Source organism: Gobio gobio, assembly GCF_949357685.1.
Source record: "Gobio gobio genome assembly, chromosome: 19".
Lineage (NCBI taxonomy): Eukaryota > Metazoa > Chordata > Actinopteri > Cypriniformes > Gobionidae > Gobio > Gobio gobio.
This window is the reverse complement of record NC_137112.1, coordinates 30,119,517-30,142,990: the sequence shown is the minus strand read 5'-3', so window position 1 is coordinate 30,142,990 and position 23,474 is coordinate 30,119,517. Positions and strand designations below refer to the sequence as shown.

Here is a 23,474-nt window from a genome sequence, read left to right as displayed (position 1 = left end):
GAGAAGCGAAGCTAAATAAAGAGACAAATATGCCAGCGTTTGTAACCACAAGACTGTGATGTCTTTGGGTTTGATTTGAGGGTATGATTTGAGGTAAGATCCGGCCGGCGTGTCCGCCGTTGCTACGGTTACAGGGATATTACCATCCGCACACAGTAAGTAGGATTCATGAGGCTAATAGAAAGATAATCAAAATGGCACATGCTCAAATCGGCTTGCTTGGCTCCAGTGTGAACGCAGACAGTGGCATGATGATGAATAGCAGACTCCTACATTGACACCTCCTCCGGATCCGGTGCTTTTGTTTTCCCACTGGTCACAAATCCCACAATTGCCCAAAATCTGCAGAATTCCCATTGTTTCTTATCAGAATTTCAGTAGAACAGCATATTCATTGACCCTTTCAGTTTTTTAACGAAGTTGAAATAGCTAAAAGAAAAAATATTAGAGTATCATTCTTTATAGTCTGATAATGAACAGAGAATTCTGACCCTTTCCGGTATTTTGGATTTATTTTAGTTATTTTACTCATTTGGTTGCATACATTTTGGAATAGTCTTAAAATACTGCCTTCATAGGCAGTCTATCACTGTTTTCTGCAGAACTGCTTTATAGATGAAATTAACTAATATAATAATTGATGATCTTTACAATGGAACTGAATCCACACTGAACAATGAGACTTTCTTTTACAGCTGCTGTACGACTGAACTTGTTTGTTTGCATCATTTAGTCAATCGTTTTCCTGTTATCACTGTAAAGCTGCTTTGAAACAATCAATCTATATTGTATAAAGCACTATATACTAAATAAAGGTGACTTGACTTCACTTGACTTTTGGAATAGAGCTTCTGATTACCCTCTAGAAATGTGACAGTTGAACACTCCTCTGCTTTCCTTTATTTGTTTTTCTCTTTCTGTCTGTATTGTTCTGGAACCCACTCATTGCCTTTCTTCCGTCTACAGCCACTACTGTGCTCCACTATTCTCTTCATTCATTCTACACCATTTCTTGCTGCCTGAAAAAAAGTCAATGATTCACTATCTATGCTATTCTCATCGTAAAGAGCTTTTCCATAAACCTCGCGCGTTACTGGTTTCCAATCATTTCATTTATCTGAAGTCGAACAGGAAATGACCATGCATGGAATATGGGATGAATCTGACAGCACCATATAAATTAGTTTCATTCTGTTGTGTATTGTAGGGGTGGGGAATATAATATTCAACTATCGTTCTTTACAGTCCGATAATGAACAGAATTCTCATCTTTTCCGTAATTTTGGATTAAATGTTTTACTAAATTTGGCTGCAAACCTTTTGAAATGGTCTTACAATATTGCCTTCATAGGCTACGTGCGTGCTGTCTGAGACATGGTTTCTAAGAACTGAGTCCTTTTTGTCGCTTTATGGAACGGTTAAATACACATACTTATGTGCCAAAATGGCAAGTATTGGCAAGTATCCTTGTAAACACAGTCATTCGTGTCTTAAGTGAACGTAAACAGTTGAGAAAGAAAACACATGAGTAGCGGACATGTGCATCCATGGGTTCGGTCCATCCTAATATTCCTGCTGCTGTCTGTCATTAATGTTAATCAAACAACAAAAGAGAGAAAATCAGTCACTGCTCTTGACGGAATCACTTTTGTAACTTAAATATAATAAATGTATATTTAATTCACACAATTTATACATTTGATTACTTTGCAATAGAACAAACATAAAAACATGAATTGTATAGTTTGTTGTCCTATTGCTTGTAATTCGTTTCTTTGTTCTTATTTTATCACTGACTGTTTACTAGTCTTCAGTGAGCTTGATTTTTTTTTTTTTACTGTGATTTCACATATCATATCATAAAGACCTAAATGTACACCAATCAGGCATAACATTATGACCAGTTAGGTTAGAAGCAGGAAAAATGGGCAAGCATAAAGATTTGAGTGAGTTTGACAAGGGCCAAATTGTGATGGCTTGATGACATGGTCAGAGCATCTCTAAAATTGCAGCTCTTGTGGGGTGTTCCCGGTCTGCAGTGGTCAGTATCTATCAAAAGTGGTCCAAGGAAGGAACAGTGGGGAACACATGGCACCAGGATGCACTATGGGAAGAAGGCAAGTCAGCGGAGGCAGTGTGACGCTTTGGACAATGTTCTGCTGGGGAACCTTGGGTCCTGCAATCCATGTGGATGTTACTTTGACATGTACCAGCTACCTAAGCATTGTTGCAGACCATGTACACCCTTTCATGGAAACAGTAATCCCTGGTAGCTGTGGTCTCTTTCAGCAGGATAATGCGCCCTGCCACAAAGCAAAAATGGTTCAGGAATGGTTTGAGCACGAGTTTGAGGTGTTGACTTGACCTCCAAATTCCCCAGATGTCAATTCCAATCAAGCATCTATGGGATGTGCTGAACAAACAAGTCTGATCCATGGAGGCCCTATCTCGCAAATTATAGGCCTTAAAGGATCTGCTGCAAACATCTTGGTGCCAGATACCACATTAAACCTTCAGGGGTCTTGTGGAGTCCATGCCTCGAAGGGTCAGGGCTGTTTTGGCAGCAAAAGGGGAACCAACACAATATTAGGATAGTAATGTTATGCCTGATTGGTGTATATCGTTATCGTGAAATAAAATTACTCATATCATGATATAAGATTTTGGTCATATCAGTAGTGACCCCCACAATAACCAAAGCAAGCAAGTACAACCCCCCAATATTTATAGCCTACCATGGTTAATGGAAACATAGAAATCGGGCTGTTAATTAATTGTATATTTCGCATGTTCGACGCTTTATGAATTTACCACTTTAAAACGCTATGGACAAAGTCAAACGTGACTAAAAACAGCCACATAAACTACAACCCCAAATCAGAAAAAGTTGGGACAGTATGGAAAACGCAAAAAAAAAAAAAAAGTGATTTCTAAATTTACTTTGACTTGTATTTCATTGCAGACAATATGAACACAAAATATTTCATGTTTTGTCTGGTCAACTTCATGTCATTTGTAAATATGCATCCTTTCCTGTCATTCAGACCTGCAACACATTTCAAAAAAAGTTGGGACAGGAGCAATTTAGGGCTAGTAATGAGGTAAAATGGTTAAATAATGATGTGATTTGAAACAGGTGATGTCAACAGGTGATTGTAATTATGATTTGGTACAAAAGCAGCATCCAAGAAAGGTCTAATCCTTTAGGAGCAAAGATGGGCCGAGGATCGCCAGTTTGCCAACAAATACGTGAGAAAATTATTGAAATGTTTAAAAACAATGTTCCTCAAAGAAAGATAGGAAGATATTTGGATATTTCACATTCAACAGTGCAAAACATAATTAAAAGATTCAAGGAATCTGGAGGAATTTCAGTGCGTAAAGGACAAGGGCGAAAGCCTAAGCTGAACAACCGTGATCTCCGATCCCTCAGGCGGCACTGCATCAAGAATCGTCATTCATGTAGAAGCGATATCCCCACATGGGCTCAGGACTACTTTGGCAAACCTTTGTCAAGTACCACAATACGTAGTTACATCCACAAATGCCAGTTAAAACTGTACTGTGCCAAAAGGAAGCCCTATGTTAACAGTGTCCAGAAGCGCCGTCGACTTCTCTGGGCTCGGAGGCATCTGGGATGGACCATCACACAGTGGAAATGTGTACTGTGGTCAGATGAATCAGTATTTGAGGTATTTTTTGGGAGGAATGGACGCCGTGTGCTCCGGACCAAAGAAGAAAAGGATCATCCAGACTGTTACCAGCAACAAGTCCAAAAGCCAGGGTCTGTCATGGTATGGGGTTGTGTCAGTGTAACTGGCACTTCTGTGAAGGCACCATTAATGCTGAAAAGTACATAGAGATTTTGGAGCATAATATGCTGCCTTCAAGAAGACATCTTTTCCAGGGACGTCCATGCATATTTCAACAAGACAATGCAAAACCACATTCTGCACACATTACAAAGTCCTGGCTGCGGAGGAAGAGGGTACGGGTACTTGACTGGCCTGCCTGCAGTCCCGACCTGTCTCCAATAGAGAATGTGTGGCGCATTTTGAAGCGCAAAATGCGACAACGAAGACCCCGTACTGTTGCCCACCTTAAGACTTGTTTGCAGGAAGAATGGGACAAAATTACACCTGAAACACTTCATCACTTGGTGTCTTCAGTCCCTAAACGTCTTTTAAGTGTTGTGAAAAGGAATGGCAACATTACAAAGTGGTAAATGCTTTGCTGTCCCAACTTTTTTTGAAATGTGTTTCAGGTCTGAATGACTGGAAAGGATGCATATTTACAAATGACATGAAGTTGACCAGACAAAACATGAAATATTTTTTGTTCATATTGTCTGCAATGAAATACAAGTCAAAGTAAATTTAGAAAATCACTTCTTTTTTTTCGTTTTCCATACTGTCCCATTTTTTTCTGATTTGGGGTTGTATAAAGACTGATGAAAAGAGGAGAAAACATCATCCTGCACGAACAAAGTAGAAAGCTTTTTAAACTACTCATGACCACCCATACTAAAATTGAATTGCATTCTGTTGTATTTATTGTGGTAAGTTTTGACTAACTTGACTAAATTTAAAATAGATAATCTGTTAACGGAATAGATTTCTCACTAAAGACTTATATTCCAACTTTGGCATGTTGTAGCTATACTTTCTAAATGTGTATGTTGCCATTTTTCATTACAAATGCTATAGATAAAAAAAGAAAGAAAAAGGTTAAAATTGTCCTTAGCATTGTACTGAGGAGTCACCAAATGTTCTAACCTCCTTGCTGTAACAAATGCTATAGTTAAACAATTACAAGAACTATGTTGCTTTTTCATAAGGCCAAGTACATTATAATCAAGAGGATCTTCTTGAATTATTGACTAAACAATTGGTCTTCTCCATGTGCAAAAATGTGTTCTGCTAATAATGACAGATATTAGGTAAACCTGGCTTTCAGATATTCCAAAAGATGACAGGAAATTAACATTTTCAATATAAGAACATTTCAAGTACAGTTAGTTTGACCCATCATAGCACTTTAATTTAGAAAATTCTGTTAAACTGATAAGTTTTTAGGTACTTAGTTCACCCAAAAATGGGTCATCATTTACTCACCCTCAAGTTGTTCCAAAACTGTATGAATTTCTTTGTTCTGCTGAACACAAAAGAAGATATTCTGAAGAATGTTTGTGACCAAGCAGATAGAGCAACCATTGACTACCATAGTAGGGGAAAAAATACTATGGTAGTCAATGTTTGCTCTATCTGCTTTGTTGCAAAAAAAATTCAAAATACCTTATTTTGTGTTCAGTAGAACAAAGAAACTCATACAGGTTTGGAACAACTTGAGGGTGAGTAAATGATGACAGAATTTTCATTTTTGGGTGAACTATCCCTTTAAATAAAATAAATACACCATTCATATGTAAACAAGTAACTGTTAACTAGGCTATTACTTTTTTGCAGTTATGTTATCAACGCATGTGTGGATGATACCACAAAATACCATTTTGCTAAATTAAACAAACAAATAAATTAATCTCATGAGGAAGCATGCCCCGGGACTCTGCTAAACAGTTCACACTTCAACCCCCCTTATGTTCAAACCAAAACTACACCCTTGCCCACCCCTAATCTACAGTGTGGACTGCGGGGGACTTGATTCCATAGATTTCATGTCAATGTGGGCACCCATCTGACTTGTGTTTAAAATGTACACATCTCTGAGGCGATTCTAATAAAATAAAAAAAGCCCTTCTAACTGAAGGATGATTTGCAAATTCACACCCTCTCAGCAAAGGCACTATCACTTTCCCTCAGTCTGCTGCAGGAAGCTTGACAGGTGCTTTTCTGGTTACTGCAGATGCTTTCTAGACTGGTTTCAAGCAATTTGAAATGACACATAATTACTCTTTCTTTCAAGCCAACTCGCGGGTTTAGTCATCTTCACCAAAAAAAAAAAACACAGAGAAAAGCATGGCAAAAATCTAATTACAGAGCCAAACACAGACTACCATAATTACATATATCTCTATTTTTTCCCCATATCCTGTAGCAGATACAAGGGTGCAGTTTCTTAACACTGAACAGCCTTGCATACATGTCTCTTGCTTACCTGACAAGCATTATACAGCAGCTGGTGCTCAAACTTCTTAATTCCAAGAATCTGTTGGAACATCTCATACAGCTGGTCCTTGCTGAGGATGAGCTCAGAGGCAGCGCTGGCTGTCATGCGCTGCTGGTGCTTGCGTGGGTCCTCCTCTCCCCTGTAGATGGTATCAAACTTGGCCATCCACGAGCTGAGGACCGTCTCCTTGCTCAAACCATCGATCTCGGGCAGGCTGCGGACACGCTTCTCAATATGCTTCTTGAAGACCTCACGGGAGTCACTGGCCGAGCAACCGCCGCTTTGGACCATGCGTGAAACACGGTCGCTTTTAAGGAAAATCTGTTATCAAACAAATTTTGTTACAGTAATAAACCAGGCATTTATTTTATATAAAATGCAGTAAAAACAGTAATATTGTGAAATAAAATTACAATGTAAAACAACTGATTTATATTTTTGTGTATTTTAAAATGTAACTTATTCCTTTGATGGCAAAGCTGTATTTTCAGAAGCTCCAGTCTTGTTATGTCTTCAGAAATCATTATAATATGCTGACTGGTGCTCAAAAACATTTCTTATTATTATCAATGCTGAAATCAGTTGCCCTGCTTAATATTTTTTTTTGCGGAAACCATAATACATGTTATATACATTTTTGAGGATTATTTGATGAATAGAATGTTCAAAATAACAGCATTTATTTGAAATAGAAATCTTTACTGTCTTTTGATCAATTTATTCTTGCTGAATAAAAGTATTAATTTCTTTTAAAAAAAAAATCTTACTGACCAAAAATAGTACCGTGTAGTGTATATACAGTATACGCTTCTAATTGTTTATAAGTATACGAACACATTCCAACTAGGATTTTAAAGGTTTCAGCAAACACAAAAGCTAAAGAGACATTCGCAAATATAAAATAGATAGTCGCAAACAGATAACATATTCGCCAGATGAAGTTTCCATAGCAACAGCAGTCTGCTTGAGGCTCATTATTGGATATATACTGTCATTGTCATGTTTAATAGATTTATATACTATAAATAATTCACATCATATTTAGATTCACATATTCTCAATTTGGGTTGTACTAAAATTAACCTCAAAATTGTGCCACAATAATAGAATTTTTTTTTATTTTTATGCACAATGCAACATTCTAAGCTATGGAAAACTTATATTTATATATTTTTATTTTAGATTTTGTTGATCAAAATGAATGTAAAACTTCTGTATTCCCTTATAGAACAACATCGATATTGTATATTACATAACTGTCTGCACAAAAGTATATTTCAGATATGTCTGGAATAAGGCTTATTAAAACAAGCAACCCCCAAAGTGTGGATGGGCTCAGAAAATCAGAGACCAAGATAGTTTCTCTCCATTCCAACCAAAGCAATTTTACAGAGTGTAAAATCATTGTCTGCAGGTCAGCGCAACCTTGTTAAATGGTGATCAAGACACTTGAAAAGTACTTCGTCTTAAATTAGACAAGATTTTCCCTGTGTCATACAGTGCAGAGTCGAGTCCTGATTCATAACAAGACAAAATTGGTGTGAATCTGGCAGCACAGAACCCGGCTGACAGTGTGTAGAAGGGTTTAAGCTTATATTTATTTAATCATCATCTATTCTTTCACCATTTTCATTTTTTTGTATTCTCTCACCATTCACCTCTCATATTTTTAACCTCAGTCTACCTCTCTCCAGTGGACACAATTCCCTTAACGTGCCTGGATAAGCAGGGGAGATGAGTTGACAGAGAGGGAACATCCAGCACAAATTCAATAAGAGTATCAGGGTTTAATTGAATTGAAAACGCTGGCTTTGGCTGTGAAAGAATACAAAAGGCATTTCGCTCATTAGTTTCACCTCATTAAATTACCACCCATACTGAGAGCAATCTCCTTTTCACCCAGTACTCTAGCCTGTGCTGCAATTTATTCCCAATTCACCTTATCTAGGTCATAAAAGATTACATATCACCTTAAATACCAGGAAAGTATATATCACTTTGGAGATTACTTATTTATCAGCAAGGCAAAGTTTTATAAAACTCTGCAAGATTTATTTCCTCTATCCTCTCATTTTGTAACTTCTAACATTTAACAGGATGATTGCAACAGTTTGCTTAAGAATTTAATATATGCACATATATGGATTACTCTGCTCATCAAATCAGCATAAAGCAAACAGCTTAGCATTTCTAAACAATCCCCTTTAAACTGCATTATAGTAATGGGAGATACAAAGGATTCATTTAGATGTCCTCAAAAGTTAACCAGTGGTACCTAACCAAGACTTTCAACACCACCATTATTTGAAAGCACTTTTACCTGCATACAATATAATGTGGCTTAAACAGGCATTTCTTTGCGGTTTGTGTTTTGCTAACTTTCATTCGCCTTTAAACAACCGACACAATCATCACCCTGGACTTATTGGTATGCAACATCGTGAAAAAGCATTTTTAGTTGCTAATGCCATTGTAAAAATGTGTTTCAGGCATATTTGTTTTTTAATCTAGGATGCATTTATTATGCTACTAAAAGTTAATGGGGGGGGGGGGGGGTACAAAGATAAAAGTAAGCAGTAGTCAGCTGGTAATGATGTCATAATACAAACATGACAGACCACTTTTATGTCCCTGGTATAATTTGTTCTCACGTGAGAAACATTTTGGAACAATATTTGTGACCCATGCTGGCAAAATGAGTCGCAAAGAGCAATTTTCTCAATTTTCTCAATTCATTCTCTATTAAAAAAAACCTTCAAAATGATGTATGATTTATTTGAATCGGACAAAAAGGACTGAGCTACACCTGTTTGATGTCGATAGAGTTAGCAAAGTAAATTTTGAGCAAAACCAAGTTAACACCAAAGTCAACACCAAATATTTATAGGAAAAAATATATATATATTCAAAAAATATTCCATGACACCACAATTGTTTGATAAACAATAATGAGACTATATATTAAGACCTACTGTAACGCACAGATCTAAAATAAATGTTACATATTTTAAAGTGACTTTACACAAAAATTTTAAAAATTACAAGATTGAGTGAAAAGTAGAAATCTTGTTTGTCTGCACCAGCACTGTTTTATCAAATTAAATTAGGTTCTTGTCCTTTTAAATCAAACAGAAAAAGGACATTTTAAGAAAAATAAAAAAGTTGATCCAGTGTCAACATTATTCATCAAAATATATTGTATGTTTTTCAATCTGCACTCTTAAGAGAGATCTGATACGAACACTATACCATTCAAAAATAAGATTTATTAATTACTTATTAATTAATACTTATATTCAACAGGGATGCATTCAATTGATCAAAAGTGAGAAAAATTATTTTACAGTGTTACAAAATATTTCTTTTTTTCTGTTCTTTTGAACTTTCTATTCACCAAAGAATCCTGGTTTCCACAAAAATATTAGGCAGCATTATTTTTCAACTACGATAATAATTAAAATTGAATCAGCATAATATAGAATGATTTATGAAAGATCATGTGACACTGAAGACTGGAGTAAAGACATGAAATGGCAAAGAAAATGACACTTTGCCATCATACGTTTTTAAATTATCCAATATTTAAAAACTTAACTGACAACTAAGGAAAATCCCAAATTCAGTATCTCAGAAAATTAGAATATTACTTAAGACCAATACAAAGAAAGGATTTTTAGAAATCTTGGCCACCTGAAAAGTATGAACATGAAAAGTATGAGCATGTACGGCACTCAATACTTAGTTGGGGCTCCTTTTGCCTGAATTACTGCAGCAATGCGCCGTGGCATGGAGTCGATCAGTCTGTGGCACTGCTCAGGTGTTATGAGAGCCCAGGTTGCTCTGATAGTGGCCTTCAGCTCTTCTGCATTGTTGGGTCTGGCATATCGCATCTTCCTCTCCACAATACCCCATAGATTTTCTATGGGGTTAAGGTCAGGCGAGTTTGCTGGCCAATTAAGAACAGGGATACCATGGTCCTTAAACCAGGTACTGGTTGCTTTGGCACTGTGTGTAGGTGCCAAGTCCTGTTGGAAAATGAAATCTGCATCTCCATAAAGTTGGTCAGCAGCAGGAAGCATGAAGTGCTCTAAAACTTCCTGGTATACGGCTGTGTTGACCTTGGACCTCAGAAAACACAGTGGACCAACACCAGCAGATGACATGGCACCCCAAACCATCACTGACTGTGGAAACTCTACACTGGACCTCAAGCAATGTGGATTGTGTGCCTCTCCTCTCTTCCTCCAGACTCTGGGACCCTGATTTCCAAAGGAAATGCAAAATTTACTTTCAACAGAAAACATAACTTTGGACCACTCAGCAGCAGTCCAGTCCTTTTTGTCTTCTGACGCTGTCTGTTGTTCAAAAGTGGCTTGACATAAAGAATGCGACAGCTGAAACCCATGTGTTGCATACGTCTGTGCGTAGTGGTTCTTGAAGCACTGATTCCAGCTGCAGTCCACTCTTTGTGAATCTCCCCCACATTTTTAAATGGGTTTTGTTTCACAATCCTCTCCAGGGTGAGGTTATCCCTATTGCTCCCTTGTACACTTTTTTCTACCACATATTTTCCTTCCCTTCACCTCTATTAATGTGCTTGACCACAGAGCTCTGTGAACAGCCAGCCTCTTTTGCAATGACCCTTTGAGTCTTGCCCTCCTTGTGCAAGGTGTCAATGGTCGTCTTTTGGACAACTGTCAAGTCAGCAGTCTTCCCCATGATTGTGTAGCCTACAGAACTAGACTGAGAGACCATTTAAAGGCCTTTGCAGGTGTTTTGAGTTAATTCGCTGATTAGAGTGTGGCACAAGGTGTCTTCAATATTGAACCTTTTCACAATATTCTAATTTTCTGAGATACTGAATTTGGGATTTTCCTTAGTTGTCAGTTATAATCATCAAAATTAAAATAAATAAACATTTGAAATATATCAGTCTGTGTGTAATGAATTAATATAATATACAAGTTTCACTTTTTGAATGGAATTAGTGAAATAAATCAACTTTTTGATGATATTCTAATTATATGACCAGCACCTGTATATGAACTGGGAAAAACAAATGATAGATGAGCTAGGTTGAGATCCACTGGAAGTGTAACTCCAGACTTGTTGCATTGATGAATAAAATGAGCCTAACCTCATAGTAGCTTTGGACAGCGTTGATGAAGGCTTCATCGGCTACAATCTGAGTCTCTCCATTCAGGAAGGCCTGGAAACGTTCTTTCACTGTCTGAAGGTGCTGCTTGCTGATCTGAGATGAGAACACATCAGAAAGACACAAATTGAAATATATGAACATATATGTGACATCAAATTATTTTTGTTTAAAATAAATAAAAAAAAACTGTAAAAAGAACCCAAATGTTAATAGCATATGTTATAAATTGGAACATCTTTATTCATGGCCCAGGGCCCAAATTCACAAACAAATTTTCTTAAAAACGAAGTCAAGAAATGTCTTAAGATAAATTCCTAAGAAGGTTGTAATGTTCCAAAGTGCAATTCTTCGAAAAATTTTCTCAAATAATGTCTTAAGAACATCTCATTTCAAATAGCAGTTAAGAAGAATTTTATTCTGAATGTTCTGTGAATCCAGCCCTTAGAGAATTACTCAGCAAATGTTCCGTTTGAATCCATCAGAGGAAGTTGGAATAAGTTTTCATTCTAATTTGACCTGAGATCAGTTTGACTTTAACTTAATGTTAAAATTAGCGTTTGATGAAGAGATGAATGTGGCCCTCGATCTGCAAAGAAAAAAGAAAAAAAGCCTCACTTAACAGCAACAGATTTTTTCCCCTAGTAAGTATTAGACCTCTTGCCAATTTCACTTTGCAAAAACAGATCATATTTCAGCCAAGAGGCCACATACTGTAAAACCTCTAGACGACTGAAGATGAGAGACACTGCCCATCTCGAAACATCTCTATCCATCTGGATAGAGACTCCATTTGGAAGAAATATGAAACATGCATCTACATTACAGTGATTGCCCACAGTGCTACTACAACTCCTAATGAGTTTTGCTCATTATATGGATATCAAACCATGCTCTTTGTGTCTTTTAACAGTTAAGTCTTGTCTTATTTCCTTAATATTTTCAGAGCTCTTTTCATGTTCTGCTTAGCCGGTATTCATGTTCCATTTGTGACACTAAGGTGTTCTCCACTTCGCTCATATTCGCAACACACAAATTATTAAGAGGCTGAAAGCAGACTGAATCTCTTCAGGGTCAGAGTCAGGGAATTGATAATTATAGAGCTTATCCTGCGTTCCTTTCCTCCCTTGTGTGTTTTTTCTCCCTTCCATAAGAATTTAAAAGTAAAATAAGCCATTCCATATCAAATTTGGGTTTTACTGGGAGTTAAGTGAAATAGAAATGGATTTGATCAGTAAGTGTATAAGAGAAAGTTCTGGCTTTTTGAACCCACCTTGTGGATGAAATGATTCATAACAAAAGAAAAAATAACATTGACAATAGCCATATGACTCATTGCTTAGTCCTTTGTGATGCACAAAAGGTTAGTTGCACAGTTGGCCAGGTTACCTTGATATAAGTGGTACAAAACAAAAAGATAGAAATGATAGCACAGTAGTCGTAGTATGATACGACATACAACTTGAAATGTTCAAAAGAACGTGTAATGAAAGGGTATGTACTTCACACCATTGTTCTAAAGTATTATGGGTAATTTTAATACAATTAATCCACTCATAACCCATTTTACTACTGAAATGGGACGTATTTCCAAAGTGCAACATGTTATTGGGTGAGAAAAACGTGTGGTTAAGTCTGAAAATGTGTTATTTTGATAACTACGAATATATATAAAAAAAATGTAATAACATACATCAACAAATCATTTACAAGATAGGAAGACCGGATTGCATTAAAATAAGTAAATGGTGTTCATTTTTATTTCATGTCGACTTTAAAAAGATGCTATGCAATGGTCTGGTTACAGTTTCTTGTTCACTTGGTCTGTCTCTATTCAATACAAACATGCACACACTATGAATTGTTAATCAGAGGATCAATGTAAACATGATTTCCTTTTCATTTCACCATTGATTTATCTCAAAGAGATCCTGCATTTAGATAATTTTCTTTTGTTTGTCACACCTGACCAGAAAACAGCAGCAGGCCTTTGATATGTTAGTGTGCCCAGCTCCAGGGTCTCAAACCATATGGTCTCTGTTTTCAGCATGTGTATGTGTGTGTGTGTGTGTGTGTGTGTGTGTGTGTGTGTGTGTGTGTGTGTGTGTGTGTGTGTGTGTGTGTGTGTGTGTGTGTGTGTGTGTGTGTGTGTGTGTGTGTGTGTGTGTGTGTGTGTGTGTGTGTGTGTGTGTGTGTGTGTGTGTGTGTGTGTGTGTCTTTATTTGAATGTTGGACATATTTTTAGAATCCCAGGTGTTCCTCCTCATCGAGTATGTTGCCATGGCCACTGAGTACACATGAACACACCCTTTACCCCATTATCCCCTCTCAGGTTATCAGTATGACCTCATAACTATGAGAGGCAGCTGCATTAGCTCTATTACTCCCATGGTAACTGCAGGAGTGATTATAGTGGATAGCCTGTTGATGTAGAGCAATTAAAGTGTATCCTCTAAACAATCTTCGTAATGTTCTCTCTACGTCACCATGACAATGCACACAAGTGTTGAGGATCCTACATGGACCCTTTTCACAGACTGTGATGATGCATTTTTTTTAAATATAAGTACATTTATACCACTATACTTTGTATTATATTATCTTTGCATCAAATTATGAAAACCTATTTAACGCTGCTACACGGTGTTTCTACAGCGGCTGTGGGAGTGACGGTAAATTTTCACAATTTTCTCTCAATTTTTTTTCTCCTCTTTTTGAAAGTTGTGAAAACACTATTGCAGAGTTTTTCTTTTGCTATTGGAAAAATGGGAAAACAAAAAAAATAATTTAATGTAGTCTCTCATTTTCCGCTATAGAAGTTTAACCAACTATGATGTCTTCCGCTTCTGAGAAACCTGGAAATGTGAAAAGGGTCATTGCATACTGGCATACTACTCTTATCGTTTCTTCCATATGTGCCAGAAATAGCAAGAGTAGAATGTTTGTTTATGAGTTTAAAGGGTTAGTTCACCCAAAAAGGAAAATTCTGCCATTAATTACCCTAATGTCATTCCGTCATTCATCTTTGGAACACAAATTAATATATTTTTGATGAAATCCAAGAGCTTTCTGACCCCACATAGACTGCAATGTAACCACCACTTTCAAGGCCCAGAAAGATAGTAAGACATTGTTAAAATAGTCCATGCGACTACAGTGGATCAACCTTAATCTTATGAAGCGGTGAGAATATTTTTCGTGCACAAAAGAAATAAAATAACGTCTTTATTCCACAATTTCTTCTCTTCCGTGTCAGTCTCTAGCGCTGTTCATGTTGTAAACACAGTGCAGCGCTTCCGGGTTCTATGTCAGGACGCCGGTTCATTATTGGCCGCTTTGTGCGTCAGCATTAGAGTACGGATCGGGCCAAATTTTTCTGTCCGAGCCTGGCCCGCGTCCGACAGAGCAGTAACCAAGCCTGACACAGTTAAAATATTTTTTTTTTCCCTCATACGAATGACACATGTACGTTTGTTTGTGTGGAAAGCCCGCTTTTATTAAGCAACTGTAGGAAGGCATTCTGAAATGTTTACAGATGAGCGCATCAGCGCGCACACGGGGCAACAAAGCACACGTTAACACAGGGCCCAATCAAATAGCCAATTGAAATTAAATGAACAAAGGTCTACCAAAAATGACCCCATCTAACATAACAAAACATTAACGTAACAAAATTCAGCTTATTGAAATGAAAATCACTCTTACCATTTTTCACGAAAACTGTATGGCTACTAAACTGCAACATGGGATCTGTTTACACAATCCATCGATCAAAGTTTAGGCTAATCCAGGTTTTTATGCAGAAAAAGGATTGCATCAACTGTGGATGGCTTCAAGGCTGTCCTCCTCTGCTCTGCCAGCCACATGTAGCCTAATATGCAATATGCACGCACGTGTTGCGGGTTGTCGCAGCTACATAAACACATTTCCGCACACAGGAAGACGGATGTTAGGGTAATATTTTAAATGTATTTGAATCACAAAAACAAACTTTTGCATCAAGTTAAACAGGCCCATTGGCTACCTACATAATAAGCTGTTTTAAATGTAAAATGTTCAATGCCTTATCGCGCTGACGTGACCGAGGCCGACCCGAACATCATTTCTAAATATCTGTCCGAACCCGGCCCGGCTTGTCAGTTACAGATGGGTCCCATCGGGCTCGGGTCGGGTATTCATCCTCTAGTCAGCATCACATGCATGCATCGTGGTGCTCAAGAGTTAAAAGTTATTCCCGTCGCTTTATAAAATTAAGGTTGAAACCAGGGATGGACTGGTAATCAGGCATACCGGGCATTTTCCCGGTGGGCCGACGCACTTTGGGGCCAATACAAGGTTATTTATTTACAGGGACTGGCCCATCATGCAGGGACAGCGGCCCATTGGTTTGTCTTCTGAATTGACAGGCAAAAGCGAGAGAGACCTTCCCTCCTCCATATTCATAGACTGTGTCCATATTAGGCGCTGTTTTTTTTATTTGGGCGCATGAAACTTCAAAAGGTGAATATCCGCACAGTGCTGCCGCTGACGAACGTACGTTGCGTTTCTGCTGCTCTATAAAGTGATGAACCGTCACTATGACTCCGAATTTAGTTTTATACAATCCTGTAATATGGGAACATTACAGGTTCTGTGGTGAATCAGCTGAAAACAGCCGCGATCATGTAAATATGAAGAGGTAAATTGGAAAACGGCAATACACACAACTACAAACTTGTCACTCTAGCACAACCACAATTTACCTTGCAGCTACTAACACTGAAGGAATATGGTGCTTTGGCAGAAATGTATTAATTAAAAATGTTGCTATATTACTTACATTAAATATTGCGCAATATAAATCACTTTTATCGAGGCTGTTCGTATTTTCAACAAAAAAAAAGTTATTACAAATTCAATAGTTTATTTTAGAAACCATATACCCCTGGTAATGAGGAGCATGGTTTTACCTGTGACTACCATGATCTTACAGTTAAATTAAACTGGCCTACAATTAAACTCAGTTAAAATGTCATTAGGGTAATTAAAGGTTAAAAGGGTTGTTCAACCCAAACCTGAATGAATTTCTTTCTGTGTAGCAAAAGAAAATCATTTGAGTCTGTTTTTTTGTCCATACAATATTCAATGGTAGCCTATGGTTTGGTTGCCAACATTCTTCAAAATATCTTCTTTTGTGTTTCATGGAAGAGAGAGTCATACAGGTTTGGAATGACATGAGAGAGAGTAAATGAAGACAGAATTTAAAAGCAGTAAATTTACTTTACTGCATCCTAGCTCAAAATCAGTGCTTTACTGTCAAGTGCATTTCTGTGTGACAAAAGTGCAATATTAAGTTTGTTATCTGCATTTGCAGTAAATTCGATAATATCCATCATTTATTTATTTACTCCAATTTAAGGCCCTAATCCCATCAAAAACATTCACGAGGAACTCATGGGCCAGATGGGCTGGGTTTGCCAGGGCCGAAATTTAGCCCCAGTCCAGCCCTGTAGTCACATGGACTATTTTAACGATGGTTTTACTATTTTTCTGGGCCTTGAAAGTGGTGATTATGTTGCAGTCTATGTGGGACAAGTACTTTTTACTCTTCTCACACTACATTTTTATTGGAAAGTAATGGTACTTTTACTTGAATACATTTTTTCAGTACTTTTTCTACCCCTGCTTGGCGGCCATCTTTGTAATGCACAGCTATTTTCAGCCATGGAAGTATAAGAAATCCTGAAACCTTAAAAACCGCTGAATGGCATCATGCACTTATGCTATATTTCTTACATTTCGAACACTAAAACAATACCAAAAAAAAGTAAATTTCAGGCTTTAAATGTGCAGTGTAGTGCAGTTTCACAACACCAACCACTATACAAATCTATACCTTGAATCTGGTGCAATGGTCAACAGCATCTTCCAAATGTTTCTAAAACATACATAATAAAATAAAATAAAATATACCGTACACAATAGCCTAAGCTGTTGGTCTAATGCAATTTGATTTCAACACCAAAGCTGGCAGCCCAAGCATGATGTATTGAATAAAATCATATCTCTGTGTAATATCAAAGGTGTGCAGTGTAATGAATGAACTACCTGTCACCAGTGACTTTCCAAAATGAATGGTCATGGAATTAATGACGGAGCAGAAAATAATTGGAAATCTTTAACGAATCGTTCACCTCTTCTGCCCCTCCATCCTTCATTCTCTCCCGTCAGTCCTTTCCTCTCCTTTAATTCTTAGGAAATTACTAATTTCCTCCCTGTAAAGATTAAACTATCATTTTAAACGTGGGGTTATGGCTATTTTATTGCTGTTGGCACACGCTGGTGCAGCTGGAGCGCAGAGGCTGCAATAAATACAGCTAATGACTCTCACGCTCTCCATTCAGACCCTCCCTTTCTCTGTTCGTAAACTGTTATGTTCCAAACTCTGATTCACAGAAGCTAAATAAAGTACAGTCGAGTCCAGTTTTGTTATGTCAGTCTCTTTATGTTCTAACTGTAAAACGGCTACAGGCTACACACATTCAACCTTATATCCACCTCACACCTGCCTGTTGCTGGTTACTATAGCAACTGACAAAACGCAGACCCTTGTCATTGAATCCATGGGTAGTAATTTACTAACACAGACACACATGCTAACTAGAATACTAGATAATGATGGCAAAGCCTGGGTGGTATCAATCTGCTGAAACCTTACTGGCATCCACAGTGTGTTTCGCCACCGGAGTGGGGGTGGGGACGCATGGGGGGAAGGGAAGCTTATTGAACAGACGACTAGAAAAAGTCCATATTCTGAGGATGTAAAAAACCACTAAGCTAGAGGTTAAAATTGACTCCGTGAACTTCATTAGAGCCAACCTAAGCCCTGCGCTCAGATCAGAGTGAGGTTTACACATTTAAATTGACTCCTCGTCTGCGAGGGCACTTGAGAGTTTTTCAACACGGTCTATAAAAATTGTTGATCCTTATAGTGCATCCTCCCATTAAAGTGCCAGTCCTCGGTGTGACCTTCCTAGTGCAGATGCTGAAAGCGCATAATTCCACCAATAGCTCTTCCACAGAGAGCTGTTTTTCACAGAGCAGAGTCTCTGCTTCCCTTCACGCTTAACAGAGCGTCACATTTGGTTTTGTTCGACAGGAGAGTCAACATACCATGTCCATGGCTTTTTTTTTTGCCTCTGTTTACCAGTGTGAGAGACGGAGACAATAATGAGTGGGAGAGAGAGAGCTCGTGGGACACAAGAAAAGCTTTTCAAATGTCACTCAGTCAGAAAGCAAGACTGTATTGTTTGACTCATAAGCTTTACTGTAAAATTAGGGGCTTCATAATGATGCAATTTCTAGCATATGTTTCAAAGAACAAATATGATGATCTAAAAATCTATTGGATAAAGATCAAGCTGCAAGTGTGAAACAGCTACTGGTTTGAAAGCAAACCACTTAGTGCTTTATATACCACAACTTTAGTGCATTCATAATGCTTTAAAGGGTACATAACACACAGTTTCTGCCAATCTCATGTTAATCTTGAGTACCTATAGAGTAGTATTGCATCCTTCATATCTCTGAAGAGTCTTTAGTTTTAACATATTTATAAAAGACAGATACGCTGTACCGATTCTTTCCAAAAGCAGCCAAGCTCGTGGAGGGGTGCAGTGGGCGGAGCTAGAGTCATGAGCACCCACACACACACACACACACAAAATACATCATGGCATTATCCCTACATCATATGCACTTACGTGCCGTCAGTTTTTGAAGTTTAGACTCATGACCGGGAACAAACAAACACACAGAACTCCGTTGCTGCTCCGGAAAAACAAACTGCATCCACTGTTCCCTTAACGTTAGGTTATTTGGGAAGCTGAACAGCGTTATCTTTCCCTCACAACCAAAAACACACTTCTTTAGTGACATTGTTGATTTCGTGGTCTAAAAACCAAAAAGCGATGCAGACGGCTTCTGTAACCCGAACAAAGCTTGTTGATGGCCGTGCTCTTGCTTCGGGAGAAGTGCCCATACAAGCAATTCCGCACTTTATGACGTCATACAGGGCCATACTCGGAAAAAAAAAAGTTTACGAAATTTGTTGGAAGGAGTGTATTTGGCACAGAAATACTCTGTCTTACGTCCAACTAATTTTTTGAAATGTTGGCCATGTTTAACATGAGAATCCAACTCCTTAACAGTGTAAATAAGTCAGAATGCATGAAATAGCACTAGACCCCCCTCCTTTAACAAATAAACTCATTATTTTCTTAAAATGCTGTCTGTAATTGTTTAAAGTCAACAAAAAAGTAACCCCTGACCCTTGACGCATGCGTATTGATGAACGCAGAAACTATAAGGATAGATCAAAACAAAACACTGTTCATGAATTAGAGTCTAAAACAAGAATTTTTAAAGAGAAATGGCGGAGGATTTCGATTTAAGAGAAGAGGTGCTTGAGTTTGTTGCCCAGCCCTATCCACAAGAGGCGTCAAAGCTTGTGACGCTACTATACTTATACTCATTAGGGTTTACTCTTTTGCCGTAAGTCGAATCGCATATGGCTTTCCGCCGGAAGTTAGTTATTTTAGTCTATAAAGTTTTAAAGGTCCCATGGCATGGCATTTTTCTATTATTTTATAATGTTTCCTGAGGTGTACTTATATTTTTTGTATGATTTTTACATCATAAAATGTCATAATTTAGAAATAAAAGGCATTTTTTTCAATACTGATGTTTGCCCTGTGGCTGAATGCCCTGTTTCAAGAGGCGTGTCTGCTGTGAGACTTCAGTAAAAACGCCCACTGTTGTGATTGGCTGACATCTTTGCATTTGAAATGAGCGGAGGGGGCGTGGTTTAACGAGGTCTACGAGGCACGAGCAGGCACGAGCTGCTGCCAGAGAGACAGATGGACCGGAGTTCACTTCACATCAGTTCTGTCAGTCTCATTTCAGTGAACTGTTGTAATTACAGCATATACTTCAGGTTATTAGTCTATTTCTAGTCGGAGGGACTGTCACTCATGTCAGAAAGTTAGTAACTTTAGTAAATTATGGATCAGCGCTGACAGGAGACGCGAACCGTTTAGAATGATTCAGTCCGATTTGGTGAACTGATTCGGTTCACTAAAAAGAACCGGTTCAAAAGAATGATTTGTTCGCGAACCGGACATCACGGAGACGGAGCTCAGCGATTGCTAACAAAGTTATTTATAGTAACTACTGAGTTATGAGAGCGCTGTCAGTCAGCGCGAGTTTATTGTGTTTTTAATCTGAGAGTTCTGAATAAACAAGAGTCTCAGTCACACCGAGTCCGTCTTCATCATTATTACCAACTTTGTAACACATGCAAAGTACGATTACAGCTGTCGAGATGAACGAGTTACGAGTAAGTGTTGATAATAGCATTATTTTTAGATATGTTCTATCATATGAAAAGAGTCAGTGCCGCGCATTGAGTACACAGCGCAAACAAAGACACAACAGCAGTAATCGAATGTAATCCAGTTTATTGTGGGGAAAGCTGCCTAGCCCGGATATGCTCACGCTTACCCTCCTTCTGCTTAATCTCGCGCCGCGTAAGGCGCCTCCGCTGTGGGCCAGATGCAGTACTGGGGGTCGGGGATGTTGAAGGCCGACCGGCCAGTGCAGCCCGAGCTTCGGCGTGTGTGAGGTTTATCTCTAAAGATGTGGCTCTGCTGATGTTGAGCAGAAACGACTGTATGCACATTTTAGAACAGATAGACGCGACGAGGACGTACAAAAACACTGACTCACAAGATAGAAAACACCGTTCTGTCTGGAGAGAGAGAAGCCGCGCTGCGTGTGCACGAATAATAAATAATTAGCTACACATCAGAAATCACTGATCACAGATCAGAAGGAACTGAAAAAAGACTTCGGTTTTCATTTGTACATCCAAACACTGAGAAACTGCCAGCATTCACTCGTTCACAAGCAATGATGCAATGATCTCTCGAGCGCTTGCATGGGCGTGCCAGATTCTCTGGGTGGAGGAAAGGGAGGTAACCGTTCCTGCTTGGACGTCAAAACAGGAGACTTCAGGATTGGCTAGTCTGGCCTGTCATTTTCTCAAGGGCAGAGAAAGACAGCCAGAACTCGGGTTTACACCGATCAACATTTCTATCCACTTGGGGACAATATTCAGGCTAGGGGAACTCATATTAATGTTGAAAAACCTCATAAAATGAAAATTTCATGCCATGGGACCTTTAAATATGGATATTTTTCTTACACAAATGCGCCACCTCGCTTCAGAAGGCCTTTATTAACCCCCCAGAGCCGTGTGGAGCAGTTATATGATGGATAGATGCAATTTTATGGATTTTCAAAAGCGAAACAACAATTCACTGCCATTATAAAGCTTGGAAGAGCCAGGACTTTTTAATCTTATTTGTCTGAAAGAAGAATGTCATATACACCTAGGATGACTTGAGGGTGAGTAAATCATGGGCTAATTTTCATTTTTGGGTGAACTATCCCTTTAAGTTGTCTAAGATTACTGTGCGTTCCTGTGCTCACTGAAGAGGGCAGATGCATCGATACTCAAAACCACGATCAGTAATGCAGTGATTGGCTGGCAGCAAGACAGCAACGTAATGACATCATATAATTAAAAAAGCCACCTGGCTTTTTTTTTTATTATTTATAGTCACGATTTTATAGTATTTGTACACTTTTTACATTTTTATTTCAATGTTGTAATTAGCAATTCATTTTTAAAAATGTATTAAATTTGAAGCAGGATTTGTTATGTGACAGCATTAGTTAAAGTTTCTTAAGGGTCAAGATCAAGTTATCTGCATCTCCTGCTCTGCATCAAGCCACTCCCATAATATCCGTCATCACTCAAATTAATGCACGGCTCAGATTAAGTGTACAGCCTGTGTGTAAACCTCCAATAAAATTATAAAGTAATTATTCCATCACAAGTGGCTGTGTCTATAGTATTATACACAACATTATAATATTATTTTCAAATACATTTTTATATTATTATAATTTAAAATTAGTATTGCTCCTGGTTCAGTAATGAACTCTTGTAATAAAGTAGCAGTAGCTGGGACAGATTTTAAGTTTCACCTCAAGATGCAATCTAATCCTGTTCAAATGAAATAAGCCTGCTCCCGAGCAGGTTTGATCTTACGGACCTGTTGCTATGACAGCAAGTCCAGGATGAGCTTCGAAGAACCAAACAATCCAAGATAATGCCAAATTGTCAACAATCAAATCAAGCTAACGGATTTAGCGACGTACGAAGAACGGACCCCAGGTGAGCATAAAAGCAAACCATCTTGTAAACTCCAGTTGTTTTAACCATCTTGCCAACTCCAGACTTTAGTGCATGTACATTTTTTCTTTTCTTTTTTTAATTCAGCAGCAGTCTTCCATAGATCTTAGCTGTCAGGTACAATAAGACAACTCTGGAAATCTTCTTACATGTAGCTATTAATAATACCAAAACAGTGTTCTAGTCTAAATGTACTGCAATGTTTGACTTTGAGTGTCATTTATACGCTCTGGGCATTTATAAGGTTGCCTGTCATTGTTAGCGCATCCTTTTGACTATTTGTGTGTGTGCGCGCGTGTGTGTGTGTGTTCCCCAGGTGCAACTGATTGCGTGGGAATGGCGGCTGGAGTTTCTCTCTGAGAACAGATTCCCATTAGTAATCAGTGAGCCTGGGGTACAGAGACCCACTGCTTTCATGTCCCTTGAGTCTCAGCCTGTCTGTCTTTCTCTCTTGCGGTCTTTTCATGTCTTCTGGATGTTATGTTTGGTTTATGAGTGATGCTTCCTCCTTCCAGCATTGATGGTTGACAGTAAAGCAAGAGCTCCAGACTTCAAACTCTGTTCACTGAAAGGTAACTGTATAATATTGTATAGTCATTAAAACACTGTATTCCCTGCATGCAAAACAGACACTGAACTATTTGTCATTTTGCTTCTTCATTTATGACTTGACAGTTTTATATGGGAGCCTGTTTACACCTTTAGAGTAAAAAATAAGATAATTGCATCTTCATATTTCACATTTGTATCTTTGTTTCTCATAATTGCAACTTTATTTCTCACAATTATGACTTAGGGCCATATTTACTAACAGCTTGTGTCAGCGAACACTCTCTTCTGCCATTTAAAAAACTACCACCATGATTTACTAAAGACAGGCAGTGAAAAGGCATG

At 38.2% G+C, this 23,474-nt stretch overlaps 1 protein-coding gene across 1 annotated transcript in view; it reads right to left on the bottom strand.

Annotated features, from left to right (window-relative positions):
* The window catches only part of cadpsa (Ca2+-dependent activator protein for secretion a), a 182,258-nt gene that overhangs the window by 142,888 nt on the left and 15,896 nt on the right, over positions 1–23,474 (bottom strand). The window contains exons 3-4 of the mRNA XM_079844227.1: positions 11,264–11,377; positions 6,115–6,447 (exon numbers count right to left, since the gene is read on the bottom strand). Coding sequence (XP_079700353.1) covers positions 6,115–6,447; positions 11,264–11,377 — 447 coding nt within the window. The remainder of the gene's footprint in view (positions 1–6,114; positions 6,448–11,263; positions 11,378–23,474) is intronic.